The 14,349-nt window shown below is 42.9% G+C and overlaps 1 protein-coding gene across 3 annotated transcripts in view; it reads left to right on the top strand.

Annotated features, from left to right (window-relative positions):
* Window positions 1-14,349, top strand: part of LOC128326012 (uncharacterized protein C3orf20 homolog) — a 72,911-nt gene that overhangs the window by 13,662 nt on the left and 44,900 nt on the right. For all 3 annotated transcript variants that reach the window (XM_053252047.1, XM_053252046.1, XM_053252045.1), the window contains 4 exons: window positions 1,548-1,775; window positions 3,723-3,872; window positions 8,492-8,612; window positions 13,049-13,180. In XM_053252047.1, the coding sequence (XP_053108022.1) occupies window positions 1,548-1,775; window positions 3,723-3,872; window positions 8,492-8,612; window positions 13,049-13,180 (631 nt within the window). The remainder of the gene's footprint in view (window positions 1-1,547; window positions 1,776-3,722; window positions 3,873-8,491; window positions 8,613-13,048; window positions 13,181-14,349) is intronic.

The following is a 14,349-nucleotide window of genomic DNA, read 5'->3' as shown; positions in this document are numbered from 1 at the left end:
TCCTGGCAATGAAAACTGTTTTTTAATGAATGCACTTAATTGTGATTATTCAGAAAAACAAGAGAAGAGTTGTTTGAAATATTATGAAAATTCAAAAGAAAAGGTGAAATCAAATCATAGTCTAGCTAGTGATGGCTGTGTTTCAAATTGACGTGTGATTACGCCATTGAAATCACCTGAGCAACCAGCTAGTGAATATAGTATCATTTAGGGCGACAGCTTCTGTGGGGCTTGAGTTCAATGAAACTACTGTTGACTTAGGCCAATGGAAGAATTCTTTCTTTAAACGTCCTATGGTTAACCAATTGCTCTGTTTTGATAAGTTCAAACTTAGTGCTGGTTATGTTGAAACATATCAAGTCCTTTTTTAAAAAAAAAATCTGAAGAAAAATGGTAGCAAACCCTGGCCTCAGTGAAGATTCTTTCTTGTATTTGGCATGAGGGTGGGGAAGAGGAAGCATGTGGAACAGACTTGGGTGGTGGTGGAACTGGCTATCCAGCTCATCTCAGTGTTAAGCTGCTAGGGCACAGGGCAATCAGCTCCACCAGGGTGCTTTCCAGACTGTGAGCTTGAGCGCGGGAGGGAATGGTGTAAACTCCAACGGCTAACCTTAACCAGCCTCAAAGCATGTCACGTTTTGAAGCCAGTGAGAGTTAGATGTTGGATTTCACATCACTTCCTCTCATGCTGAGGCTTTGAGGGGAGAGAGCGAGAGAAAGAAGGAAGCAACCCCTAGCCCACTGAGCCGCAAACATGGCACTTGTTTGTGTGTGTGTGTGAGGAGAGGAGAGGAGAGGAGAGGAGAGGAGAGGAGAGGTGGGTGGTGATGTGATGCTTTTCCCTCCCTTCCTTTACCCCCACCCCCACTGGTGAATTTGTGCAAGCGCACTGGGCTTTTGGGGAGGGGGACCAATAATGGCTGATTGCAACCGAAGGAGGTACCACTACTACCATTGCGCAAGAGCAGCATTTTATTTATTTATAAATCTGCAAGAGCAGATTTATTTATCTTAAAAAGCCGATTGCAGAGGCTGGTTGCTTTGCACAAGAACAGCAGGAAAAATTGGTTTTTTTTAAAAAAAGGCTGATTTCAAAAGCTGAGAGGCAGAGATGAAGATATATCCACTGATAAGCCCCTCCACATGACACCTCGGAAAAAATGAAGCAAGCCTGCAAACTGTTATCAAAACTAAGAAAATCAGCTACTTTTTTCTCACGCACATAGAATGCTTTAAACCTGAAATATCAAGATAAGCTCCAGATACAGGCTGTGGCTATACAAATGGCACATTGTTGTTCCTGTATGTGTGACAGTGTCAAACCCGGAGAGGATGAATGCACACCAAGCCTATACATAGTGAAGCAATTTTAAGTTGCCATCTGGAAAGCATCCAGGTGTTGCCCAGATGTTGCTTTGGTCCACTTCTGGACTATAGACCAAAGGCCCAACCCAGATGCTGTCCAGTGCTTTCCTTCATCCCTAAGAGGTTACCAACATTTTAGTAAATAACTAAAATAAAATTTGTTTTTTTCATCTTCCAAATAGAGTTAAACAGCTGTCTAAACTGGAAGAATCAGGATTTGACAAGCCTATTATTCTTCGTCATTTTGATGATGTCAAGAAGGAAAATGTTCCAAAAAATAGAGGGTGGACCTGTAAGAAAATCTTCTCTGAGGTGCTGAAAGAAAAACCTCAGTTGCCAGTGATCAAACAGGCTGGGCCAGCTTTTAAAAAACTGCACTATGGATTGGTTGATGGATCATCTTTCATTTAATATCCTTCACACTAATAAAATAAAGGGAATTTCAGTTAGCAGTTATTGGAGGAAAGGTTTCTACAAAAGGATAAACAAAGATTCAAAATTATGCAGTTCTTATGCAAATTAAGCAGTTACGTCCTAGATCACTTTAGAGGAGCAAAATATCACCAGGTAGTCTATCTGCTTTTTAGATATGTTTCCAAGTGGCAACATAGAATTATAAGCCTGGAATGGGAAGGAGGATATATTTCTGGTGGCCTACTTTGGAATCTTTTACACATACTAGAAAGAAAGAAAAAGTGAGTAATTCCAAGAGCCAGGCATTTTTGTTCCTACTCGCTCAAATAGCAGAACTCCAGACCCTTATCTGCTGTTGAAATGGGAATGTTGAGAGTACCCCATATTATTCACTTACAGTTACTTGACCTCAATCTGTCCGGGTTTAAAAATTATATTATTGGCAATTGTCAACAGAACAATATTTGGCGGGGGGGATCCTCTTCCCATAGAAAGCCACTCGGGTAAAGCCTAGATGCCCACAGGATAGGGCACTGTAATGGTAAGAGTGCTGCAGGGGTGACCCTTGCATGAGGCAGGGTGGGGCAGTTGCTTCAGGCATGGGTGTGGGGAGGTGATCAGGGGTGGCAAGTGCCAGGCCCCTGCCACCATGGGCACCTCCCTGGCATCCACTGCCATAACCCTTCCTTGCCCTACTGAGGCATGCTATTCATTCCCCCCTTCTTGGCCCACTGGGGCACACATCTTCTTTTCTCCCACCTAACTTGAGCAAAGAACACTCCTGCCACCACTGTCTAGCTTGGGCCATAGTCTGAGAGTACTTGCATTTTTCTACCACTGCCTTGGCAGCAGGGCCCGAGAATGTTGAGCACCCACCTGCACCACGCTCCCAAGATGAGAGACACCACGGGGTGTCATATTGTTGTTCGGCTCAGGCCGCAAAATGTCCCTGGAGTGCTGAACAAGTACCATAGAGACTTGGGCTCAAATCCCCACTCAGTCATGAAGTGCACTGGGGACCTCGGGCCAGTCACTAGATTATAATCTAACCTACCTCCCAGGATTGTGGTAAGAATAAAAAGGGAGACCATGTATGATGTCCTCAGCTCCTTTAGAAAGAAGGGCAGGAAAAAATGATAATAAGAAGCTCAGGTAATAAGAAGCTCAGTAGTTATTCATAATTTGGCAGGCTTTAGATGTGTAGATAGCAAAGGCTGTGAATCAACACTGTGCAAGTCTGGGCTGCAGTGAAATGCAGAATAAACAACAAAGATAATGTAAGTACCTTACCATTTCATCATACCAGCCATTGATTTTTTCGTCTTCTTCCGCCCCCATACTGGCTCATCAGCCCACTTCTTAGTTTAAATCTTCTCATTTTGTTATGGAAGTCAGAAAGTAGACTCTACTAGGCTGCTTCAGCCACTGTTACGCAATGGTAACAGGCACCATTGGCTAGTACCCCTGACATATCTTGTGATATGTGACACACATCTCCGCCCACTTCTATGCTACTTTATATACTGTTTTAAAAGCTATTGTTCTAAATTATTTTTTCTAGTGCTTTAGAGTCTATGTGCTCTCCACTGTACTACCTTCAGGAGCTGACAAAAAACTGAACAAATCCTTGGCTGAACATTGTAAAACTGACTCTTCCCCAGAAAAATCCGCCACCCCTTTCCCCCTTTCTTATTTGTCCATGTCCAGCACTAGACTGCGGGTGCATCAGCCTGTTTAGTTAGGGGTGGGGTGGGAACTGCACCAAACACAAGATCCCTGGCAGTTTGGTATCTGGTCTATAGCTAGAGTTTTCCCTCCCTTTGCTTAGCACTAATTCCCAGTTTGTCCCACTTTCGTGCAAAGATAAAAATGTGTTATTTTTGAATATCTGAAAAGGCCCTTAATCTTTGCAGACAAATGCTCAACATTCCTTGACTGTTTACTTATCCCTCTGGGTATTTCGCAGTCTGTCAGAGTTACTCCAATCTTCCTGGTGGAGGCATGTACACCAATATATTTAATGACTTTCCTGATCGGACTTTACTTGGAACGTTTACTCCTTTTGGAGATGGCAGTATTTGCTTGCCTGACAGGTAGGAAAATATGTCCCAGAGAGCTTCTTAACTAACTGCACATGTTGCCCAAGGCAGGTTCTGTTATAGGAGGTGGAAGTCAGCCATCTGGGGCATTTGGAGCAAAAGAGGCACCTACCATATGGGGGGTGGGGGGCACACATGAGTCAAAAGGCTTTCAGGTTGCTTCCAGCATGTCTGAGGTGAGAGTGAACTTCCAGATATTCTGGACATGTACTTACGCCACCTAGGACAGCACACAAGCCGTGGTTTTGGTAATATTGTACCAAAATCAATTCTAACTTAGTAGTGCTATATCACAAAAAGTGTAGTAGCACTGATCCATCCAGTTGTTCCTATGTGATGACCTGGGTTTGCTCACAACACTAGCATAACACAAAACAAGTGAATGTTGTGTTACACTGACACAGCACTTGTTACACCCCTTCCTAAGAATCTGTTTCCTTTACACTGTGGACCGGGGGATAGTCCACATTAACTGAATTATTAAGAACTCAGACACTGGGACTGAATGCTGTTAACATGAACTGTATGGGATCACAGTCTGTCCCCTTCCAGTCTGTCCCTGTATACAATCTATACTATTTCCCCCAAGCAATAGAAACACTACTACTACGGATATTTATATACCACTTTTCAACAAATGTTCCTCAAGTGGTTTGCATAGATAAATATAAATAAATAAGTACAGATGGATCCCTGTCCCCAAAGGGCGCACAATCTAAAAAGAAACATGATAGACATCAGTAACAGCCACTGAAGGGATGCTGTGCTGGGGTTGGATAGGGCCAGTTGCTCTCCCCCTGCTCAATAAAGTAAATCGCCACTTTAAAAAGGTGCCTCTTTGCTCATTTAGAAGGGGGCCTCTTTGCTCAGGGTGCCTCTTTGCTCAGTTAGACAATGTCCCTTGTAGATTTCAGATATCCCTTGTGCTCCTTCAGCAAAAACACTTGGTAGAGTTGCTGTGATGTTGGTTCTAAATAATGAGAAATGGAAAAGTGATACTGTTCAGTGGCGCACTTAGGTGGAACTGGTGCCCGGGCTGCCCCCGCTACCCACCCCCCACAGTGAGGCCCCCCTGCATTTGGGGGAGTCTCCTGCTGCCACCCCATGCCTGCCCCTGCCCCGCCACGAACTGCCAAAAATTACCTTAATTTAGCCGTCAGTGTGCATGGCGGGGGATGAGCTGAGCAGACCTCCCCCACCCTGTGGTGCCGCCGGTGCTGGTGCCCAGAGGGGCCGCTGGGCCTCCCTGTCTGACCCAGCGGTCCTTGCAAACAGTGAGGCATTCCTTTCTATGCAGGCGCGCTGGAGTGCCTCACAGTTAGCAAGCACCCCTGGGCAAGACAGGTAGGCCCAGCAGCTGCTCTGGATGCCACCACCACCACCACAGAGCAGGGGGAGGCCTGCTTGGCTTACCCCCCACCCCACCCCCCACCACACACAGTGGTGACTAAAGTAAAGTAACTTTTGACAGCTCGGCAGGGCAGCAGTGGGGTGGACATGGGGTGGCAGCAGGAGGTCCCCCAGATGCCCCCGGGGGACTCAGACTTTGGAGGCCATGGGCCAGGTCCCAAAGTTCCGGGGGTTAGAGCACCTCTGATACTACTGAATGCATCTAAACTATGGCAGAATGTAAAAGTATTCCAGTTACACAGAACTTTCCATCAAACAGAAGAGAAAGATAACTAATTCTGTGCTATGTAAAGAGAAAAGTTAAATTATTATTATCAAAATATTTTAATATAACAATATATATAATATATTTAATATAATTCTATTTGTACAATTGTTAACATATTTATAATTTTCAACAAAATAATTCTCAAAGAACCTCAACTGAGGCTGAATCCCAATAAGATACCATACGAGGGAGGTACTGATTGTGGGGTGTCAAAACGCAGGAGATGGTTTAGATCTGCCTGTTCTCGATGGGGTTACACTCCCCCTGAAATATCAAGTACCTAGCTTGAGAGTGCATCTGGATCCAAAACTCTGTCCTGTTTCTCAGGCTGAAGCAGTGGCCAGGAGTGCTTTTGATCAGCTTTGGCTGATACATCAACTATGCCCTTTTCTGGAGGTAAATGACCTTAAAACATCCATATGCTGGTGATCTCCAGGATTGACTACAGTAATGCACTCCACGAGGGGCTGCTGTTGTGCATAGTTCAGAAACTACAACTGGTACAGAATGTGGCAGCCAGGCTGGTCTCTGAGACAAGACAAGGGGCCATATAGCACCAATCCTGAAAGCTGCACTGGCTGCTGATATGTTTCAGAGCAAAATACAAAGTGCTGGTCATTACCCATAAAGCCCTGAATGGCTTAGGTCCAAGTACTTAAGAGACTGCCTTCTTTGTTGTGAACCCAGCTGCCTATTAAGATCATCTGGGGAGGTCTGCTTATGGTTGCTGCTTGCTTGTCTGGTGGCAACTCAGGGTTTGGCCTTATCTGTGGCCGCCCTGGGGCTGCACTCCCTGTCAGACCTTCTCCATCTTTGATTGCTTTGAAAAAGACCCTTGACACACCTGTTTTCTCAGCTTTTAATTGTGTGTGTGTGTGTGTGTGTGTGTGTGTGTGTATATATATATATATATATATATATATATATATATATATATATATATATGAATGATAGATAGAGAGGTCTCAAATCAAAAGAGTTCTCAAATTCCTACTCTTCTACCTGCCTCAACACTATCAGCCCAGATAATACAACAGCAAACAGGCATTTTTTTTGTTCTTAAAATTCCTGGATCAGAGACAGTGGCTGTAGGGTACAGGAGGGCTGTACCCTTGCAAGGAGGATGCATTGAGTAGGCTTCTTTTGCAGCTAAGCGTGTGCGGAGGGGGGAGAGGGAGTAATATTTGCTTCTCCTCCCTCCTTCCAAAAGTCCTTGTCACTTCCAGAAATATTTCCCTGAGGGCTGTGTAATTCTCAGGGACATATTTCTGGAAGCCAAAAGGACTTTTGGAGAGAAGGAAGAGAAGCAAAAATTGCCCCCCTTCTGCAGATGCTTGGCTGCAAAAGAAGTCTTCACTGCAGCCACTCTGCAGCCTCTTTGGAAGAGCACAGCTCTTCTTCTGCCCTCTTACAGCTGTGGAATATGTGGGCCAGGATCAAGGGTGTTAATTAGCTTAAATACTCTAACTAGTTTGTGGAACACATTCATACAAGTTGAATGTGTAGAGTTTTGCCATGGAAGAATACATAATGGGATATACAGTTACAGAGGCATATCTAGGGAAAATAGTGCCTAAGGCAAGCACTGAAATTGCTCCCCCTGTCCAAACATCTGACACCCATCTTTCAGATAACTTTACCATAATATCAGCTCAAAAATACAAGTCAAGCTCATTAATCTCTTAATATTTCAAAAACTATTTAGCAGTGGACATAGCCAGACCAAAAAATGCTGGAAAACTACAAATTTCAGTATGCTGGGGCTCATGAAATACCCAAATACTATGTGGAGGTGTACTTGGAAAGCTAAGCAGAAGTGCCCGTCTAATTCTCTACTATTACATAAGTTTTAAAAATAAATGGAGAATTTGACTTTTCCCAGATACTCTGAAAATAATTAAAGGATATGCAGAGTAAGCTGTGTCACTGCTTGGGATATATTTTAGTATTTCAGAAAGACAATTAAAATGAGAGAAAGAGCAAGAAACTCCCAATGGGCCTTAATACTAAGGATTTCACACTGATTCAAAGACAAATTCACCATTAATAGCCATATTATTAGGACATCACATTTAACTCACTTATCACAAGAAGCAAAGTAAGAGCAAATGAATACAATCCTAACTCATAAGCTTCAGCTCAGTATTCACAAGCCCTGATTCTCTGTACATAGTGCCAAACTAAATATGTGTACAGTGATTTATATTATATTAATTTTTTTTTAAAAAAAATTATCTGTAGCCCCTTTGGGGGGCTTCCTAAAGGCTGGGGGGGTCTGCAAAGGTTCCCCCTCCCCCCGGCTGGCCTCTAGGGCCTCGCAGGGACCATTTGAGCATGTGTGGTGGCCATTTTTAAAATAAATTTTCTTTTTAAAAAATGGCCACTGAAAACAAAATGGCTGCCACGCATGCTCAGATGGCCTCTGCGAGGCATGGCATGGCCTCGGGCCTCATAGTGGCCATTTGAGCATGCACGGTGGCCATTTTGTTTTTGGCAGCCTTTAAAAAAATTAATTTTTAAAAATGGCGCACCCCCTTCAAGTGGCACCCAGGGCACATGCCCTGCCTGCCCCACCCTAGATACGCCCCTGTAAAGTTAAGCCTTGTGAAATGTCCCTAGAATAAAGATTTACAAAGACCTTGGCTATGTGGAATTTTTCATGAACTTTCATGTTTTGAAATTATAAAATAATTGTTACATTGCAAAACAGTTTTATGACTCATTGCCTAGCTGCTCATCTCTAAAGGTTGGATTGTTTATTTATACCCATCATGAACACCTGTCCTGCATACCGTGTGAAAAAAAAGTATTATGAGGCAATAAATATGCAAAATATTGTGTTAATTAAAAGCACTAAAATCAAAGCTAACTGCTTGAGTTACTCATTATGTATTACTACATTATACCATGAAAAACTGGTTTTTGGTTTCTGCAGTAACAACATAGCCATGATATTTAATCAGGAAGGTGGGATGATGACTAATAAAGGTGGAGAAATGCTACGCGAGTGGAAATGGCCTGGAGTTGGAAAGCTTGATGACCCAGTTATTATACAGGTAACATCTTTAGTTTTATTTGTTCTTAATTCTTTTTATAAAAGACAGTTTTTCTTCTGGGGAAAATTTTTTAATTGCGAAGTGGTAATTTCTTCAGCTTGCTTTAGAACAGCACCTTTTCCACCTACAGGATTCCCTATATCCTCCAGTATTACCCATGGACCCCACCCCATTTATATCATACATTTTCATAAGTAGAAATAAGAGTGGGGTGGGAATAAGTACTCACAATAGTTATTTTCAAGGTTTTTATTCTGGCTCACCAGGAAGCAAATTAAATACAGTGCAGCAAAATTTTCCACAGACTAGCTGGACCTACTCCATGGTCCCCCGCAAGTTACCACCCCTGCTTTAGAAGCGTAGCTAACTGCCTGAGCTTGGTCACAGTAGAATTCTCTTCCCTGCTTAATGGAGAGAAGAAGGCTGTGAATTCATTTGCTTCCTCCCACCATGGAGCAGCGTAAGCACTACTAGAAATGCGGGGTGAATCATGGTGTGAAGATGACAAGGGTTGGGGAAATGGTGGCATTTTAAACTTGAGCAATTTGGCTATGCTCCAGTGCCTTCTTTCTTTCCTGGTACAATGTGCTTCACCTACTACTTGTTGAACTGTGAGGGGAGGGACATCTCAAGCTTTCTTCCTACCATGCACGTTCTAACATGAAGAGAATGGAGTCAAAATTACCTGGTAATCCAATCCTATTTGGATTAGCTACCACATTATTCTACACCTGGCAAGGTATACAGAGGCGTTATGATTTCATCATATACCCAATTATATCTTGCAGAATGACTGGTTTTTTAAAAAGTTGTGGAAGGTTGTGCTGTCTTTCTCATATACAATGCTGCCCAAAGGCCTTTATGAGGCTGCATGATTGAGGCAAAGGACCATGTTCTCATTGGACTCCTGCCACAAATGTCTCTCTTCTTGGTGTGCCCATTGTGCTGATGTTGGTGCAATAGTGATAGTTGCCACTAGTGCTATACCCATGCAGCTCAGAGAATCCTGAGGTTATCATGAATATAAGTCTGCAAATACAAATGATATAAAGACCTTCCCCTATCAATGGCCCATTGCTTTCTGAGAACTGAGCTACCTCTTTGGTAATCTCTGGTAACATTGTTTCAAAGAATATTCTTGGCCATAGCCAAAAATAAAAGTAAACTCGTTATTTTTAGACAACTAGAAAGGCCCTTAATCTTCACAGACAAATGCTAGAAAGTACTCCTCGATTGTTTGTTTCATAATCCCTGTGGGCAATTTGTAGTCTGCCAAAGTTAGTCTGGTCTGCCTGGGCATTCTTCACACATCAGGCTTTACTGTGAGTTTACTGAGAGGCTTTACTGCAAACCCGAAGTTGTCCAAAAAAACCCAACACAAGTGGATTTTTTTAATCCCAGATTTAAACTGGGCTACACTCTACTGTGCAGTGAAAAACCCGAATTGTGTGTGAAGTGCTTCCCGATAGCTCGCAGGGACTTCAGGGTACATTTTCCCGATATGTGAACACACACCCTCCATTCCAAAGGAGATGCGAGCTAATGGGCTTTAAAAGCTCTGTGTGAAAAAATGCCCAGGTGGTAGCTTTCATTGTTTTCCTTATTGGACTTTACTTGGAACTTTTACTCCTTTTGGACATGCCACTGCTTACTTTCTTAAGTTTAGGAAGAGATATTCCTAAGCAGTCATTTGAGGGCACTTGCAATGCTGGACACAGCATGAGTTCAGGCGCATCTTGCTTCAAGCATGACTGGCTCCCTGTGTGGACTGAGACTTAGGGGTGTGCACAAACCCGTTTGGAGACCCTTTTAAAGGCCTCCAAACCAGTTCAAAGTCCTGGCTGTTCACCAGTTCAAAGGCAGCAGTGGTCGGACTTAAGGGTGGGGAAGGGTACACTTACCCCTCCTTCCGCTTCCCCCCCCCACTGGCTCTTTGTTTGGAAAGCTTCCTTAGGGGTGGCAGCTCCCTGCCACCCCATTTCTTCCTTGGCCAGAGGTACCTGGAAGAACCCGGTGCACGTGCGCACGCCCGGCACACATTGAGTGCACATTGCGCTCATACCCGGCGTGCGCACGCGCACTGGGTACTTCCGGCCAAAGAAGAAATAGGGCAGCAGGGAAGTATGCTGCTGCCCTGAAGAAGGCTTTCCAAGGAGGCTTTCCAAACAGAGCATCGGCAGGGGGAAAGTGGAGGGAGGCGAAGTGCACCCTCCCCTGCCCTTAAAATCCACCCCCCAGCCTTTGAACTTCCCCCAGCTGGTTCCATGCACATCCCTTCTGAGAGTACATCCCAGAATCTTCTGTTCATGAACAGATGTTCCCAGTGCTCCCATAGGAAGAGAGGAATTACCATGAGCATTGCTGTGCTGCTGAAACTCTGGAGCAGGATGCATATATAACAGATGAAAATTCATAGAACTATACCATTCAGAGAGAAGAGACAGCTTTTTAAAAATCGAGTAGAATTATCAGATCTAATAAGCAGTGGGTAGAAAAATCAAAATAAGTTCCTCAACAAGTTTTCTAAAGTAAGATTTTTAAAATATATATCCTGAAGGTTGAAAGACAGGGCTTGCTAAGCCTCTTTGAGAAGGGAATACCATAAAGACTGGATATCATCACCATCACTAAAATAACCGCCAGAACCTGCTCCTACTAGCCGCCCACCTAAGTTCCGATAGCTTGAGCAGCTGGAGCAGGGTCTCAGGACTTGAGTGCATGGGGTTCATATGGGGACAGCTATTGCCAAATAAACCCTGGACCCAGGATTTTAATGATAAGCTAGCACCATGTATTGTGCTGAAATTTACTAGAAGCCAGTTGAGTTTTTTCTTTTAAAACACAGATATCATATGTTCTGATTAAGTACTGCTATAAGGCACATGTAGAAGTGACCATGAAGCCACAGTACACGATGTGTGTGCACATGGCCACTGCGCACACTGCACAGTTCCATTCCACGATGACATAGCAGCTAGAGCCTAAATATATAAGAAAGAAAAGGGCCCACATCCAGATATAGTTGCATGCAACAACTGTATGCAGCCTGAAACACTAACTGGAATGCTGTTTCCATCTGCATTACAACATAAAGTTCCATCTACACAATGAAAGGCAAATGGGGACCATATTGAACCCCTCATGTCCATCTTCATCCAATTTGAGTGTGCACTTCCTGGCAGAAGTACCACAGTTTAATGAAATCTAAAGTTTTAGACATGTGGCATAATTCAGACATAAAAGCCCAGTTCAGACATAATCACCAACTGTGGTTTGTTATTAGGAGCACAGAACAGCAGAAGACTTAGGCGCGTGCGTGTGTGCGCACGCACACACACACACACTTCATGCATGAAAGGAGATTTAAATATTTCTTTCATGATTTGTAGCAAAACGCAATTTATTGTTTCACCTAAACTTGGGAAATTGTGGTTGTTCAAACCACAAGCCAGGATATAAAAACAGAATCAGATCCTGGTTTTATATTTTGGCTTATTAACCAACCAACTTGCATAAAGCACAGTGTCCTGATTTATGATGTAACAGAAGCTGCAGTTTGCAACAAACTCAAATGAAAGCTTCCAATTTCCTCCCCTTGCATGTGAAGGAAGAAAAAAGGAAAAGGGGGAATTTGCAAACCTGAGTGAGGATTGTATCAGCTCATGTTTTTAACCCACTGTTGTTTGCTGTTATGCCTGAACTGGATTATTTGAATCATGTATTTCATGCTTTGCTAGGTCACTGTTGTCATATATATGTGCTATCCAAACAACTGAGCATGTACTGTTTGGGAAAGAGCATTTGTAAACACACTAGTGTCAGGCTAGCTTTTGTTGCATGTGCCACCTGAGACACTTCCAGTGAACTTTACCAGAGAGATAAGCATAAAGGTGCAAGCAGAATGACTATTAGATAGACAATGAGGTCCAGTCTTCGTTCACATCACTTTCTAGTTTGAGCCTAAAGAAATACCTAAAGAAATAGGTAAACTAAAAATGGCAATAGAGAATTGGCTAAAAATTAAGCACCACACTTATAGCTGCTCCTATTCTGTATGCATGTATATATATATGTGTGTGTGTGTGTATGTGTATGTCTATGTGGAGAGAGAGAGAGAGAGAGAGAGAGAGAGAGAGAGAGAGAGAGAGAGAGAGAGAGAGAATCCCCCTGGAAAAAGTTAAATAATTATCACTTTATTTTAAATAATTCTATAATTATTTATTTTAAATAATTCTATAATTATTTATTTTAAATAATTACAGCTTATCAGAGAAGCTGCAGTTTTGCATCTATGGCTATTTTGAATTTTTGTTTCTATGACACTTTTTGAAGAGTATTTATATTATTTTCTGTTTTAATGTTGAGATCTTCACATATTGACAGATTTCCCATCTAAGAAACAATATGGAACATGTATTTCTTTTGTCTTGCTCTAGGTTAACAAATGCATCACAGTGAGAATTGCAGGACGTTTTGCTGTTTGTTTGGTTTACAAGTGCCAACATGAAAGCGTGCGATTGTCTTTGTCACCAGTACAAGGTGTTGCTGTTCCACAGACAGGAATACTGGTACACTGCTACATATTATCCAAGACCACATATGCCTGCCATTCTGTTACTTCTACAGAGGTTCCTTGGAGATTACAATGCTAATGGCTATATGTGGGATAATGTTATTGTGTGGACATTTTGGAGAAGTAAACATTGGTTGCACAGTGGTGTCAAAAGCAATGATAAGCAGAATGAGAAAGCACAGTTCCCAGCTATTTTCCCTCCAGAGAATGGGATTCCTCCTATCCAAAGCCCAAACACTGCTTCCATAGAAACATGTTTCCTCATCAAATTCAGTCAGGGGCAGCTCCATGCTGCAATGGAGATTTTTTGTGCCCAATAGTGAAATCAGTGGGAAAGCCCTTGAGAGCACATGAACTCTAATGCACATAAATATCGGATTCCCTAGATTGGACTGGAGGAATCTAGAGAACTCAAGTAGTTAAATCCTAGGGCTGTACATGCAGGCGGTGCAACACTCCCCCCATATGATCTATGTATTTAAAATATTTGTTGCCCCTCCAGTTTGGCACAGCAGCTTGCAGTCCAAGGTGAAAAATAAACACTGGATTTTTTTTTAAGGCAATACTAAAAGCAAACACAAGATGAAAGGGCAGCAGTGACTAAAACAGCTCTAGCAGACTACTACTACTACTACTACTTATATACTGCTTTGATATAAATTTAAAAGCCATTTAAAAGTCTGGGTGGATAAAAAGGTCTTTGCCTGGAGCTGGAACAATAGAAGACTTGGCACCAGGTGAGACTCCCTAAAGAGAGCATTGTGCAGATGGATAAAGGTAAAGTGTGCTGTCAAGTCAATTTTGACTCCTGGCACCCACAGAGCCCTGTGGTTTTCTTTGGTAGAATACAGGAGGGGTTTACCATTGGCTCCTCCCGCACAGTATAAGATGATGCTTTTCAGCATCTTCCTATATTGCTGCTGCCCGATATAGTAGCAGCAGGGATTCAAACTGGCAACCTTCTGCTTGTCAGTCAAGCATTTCCCCACTGTGCCACTTAAGGTGTCTTCCGCAGATGGGATACCACAACTAACTAAATAATAATAAATAATCCCTTTCCCTGGTCACCACTGCCTATTATCAGAAGAAGGGAGCACCTGGAGGAGGATCTCAGATAATTATTTTAACATTTGGGCTAGTTCATGTGGAAATAGGTGGTCCATT

The sequence above is a fragment of the Hemicordylus capensis genome, chromosome 5, assembly GCF_027244095.1.
Source record: "Hemicordylus capensis ecotype Gifberg chromosome 5, rHemCap1.1.pri, whole genome shotgun sequence".
Classification (NCBI taxonomy): domain Eukaryota; kingdom Metazoa; phylum Chordata; class Lepidosauria; order Squamata; family Cordylidae; genus Hemicordylus; species Hemicordylus capensis.
This window is presented reverse-complemented; position numbering and strand designations above follow the sequence as displayed.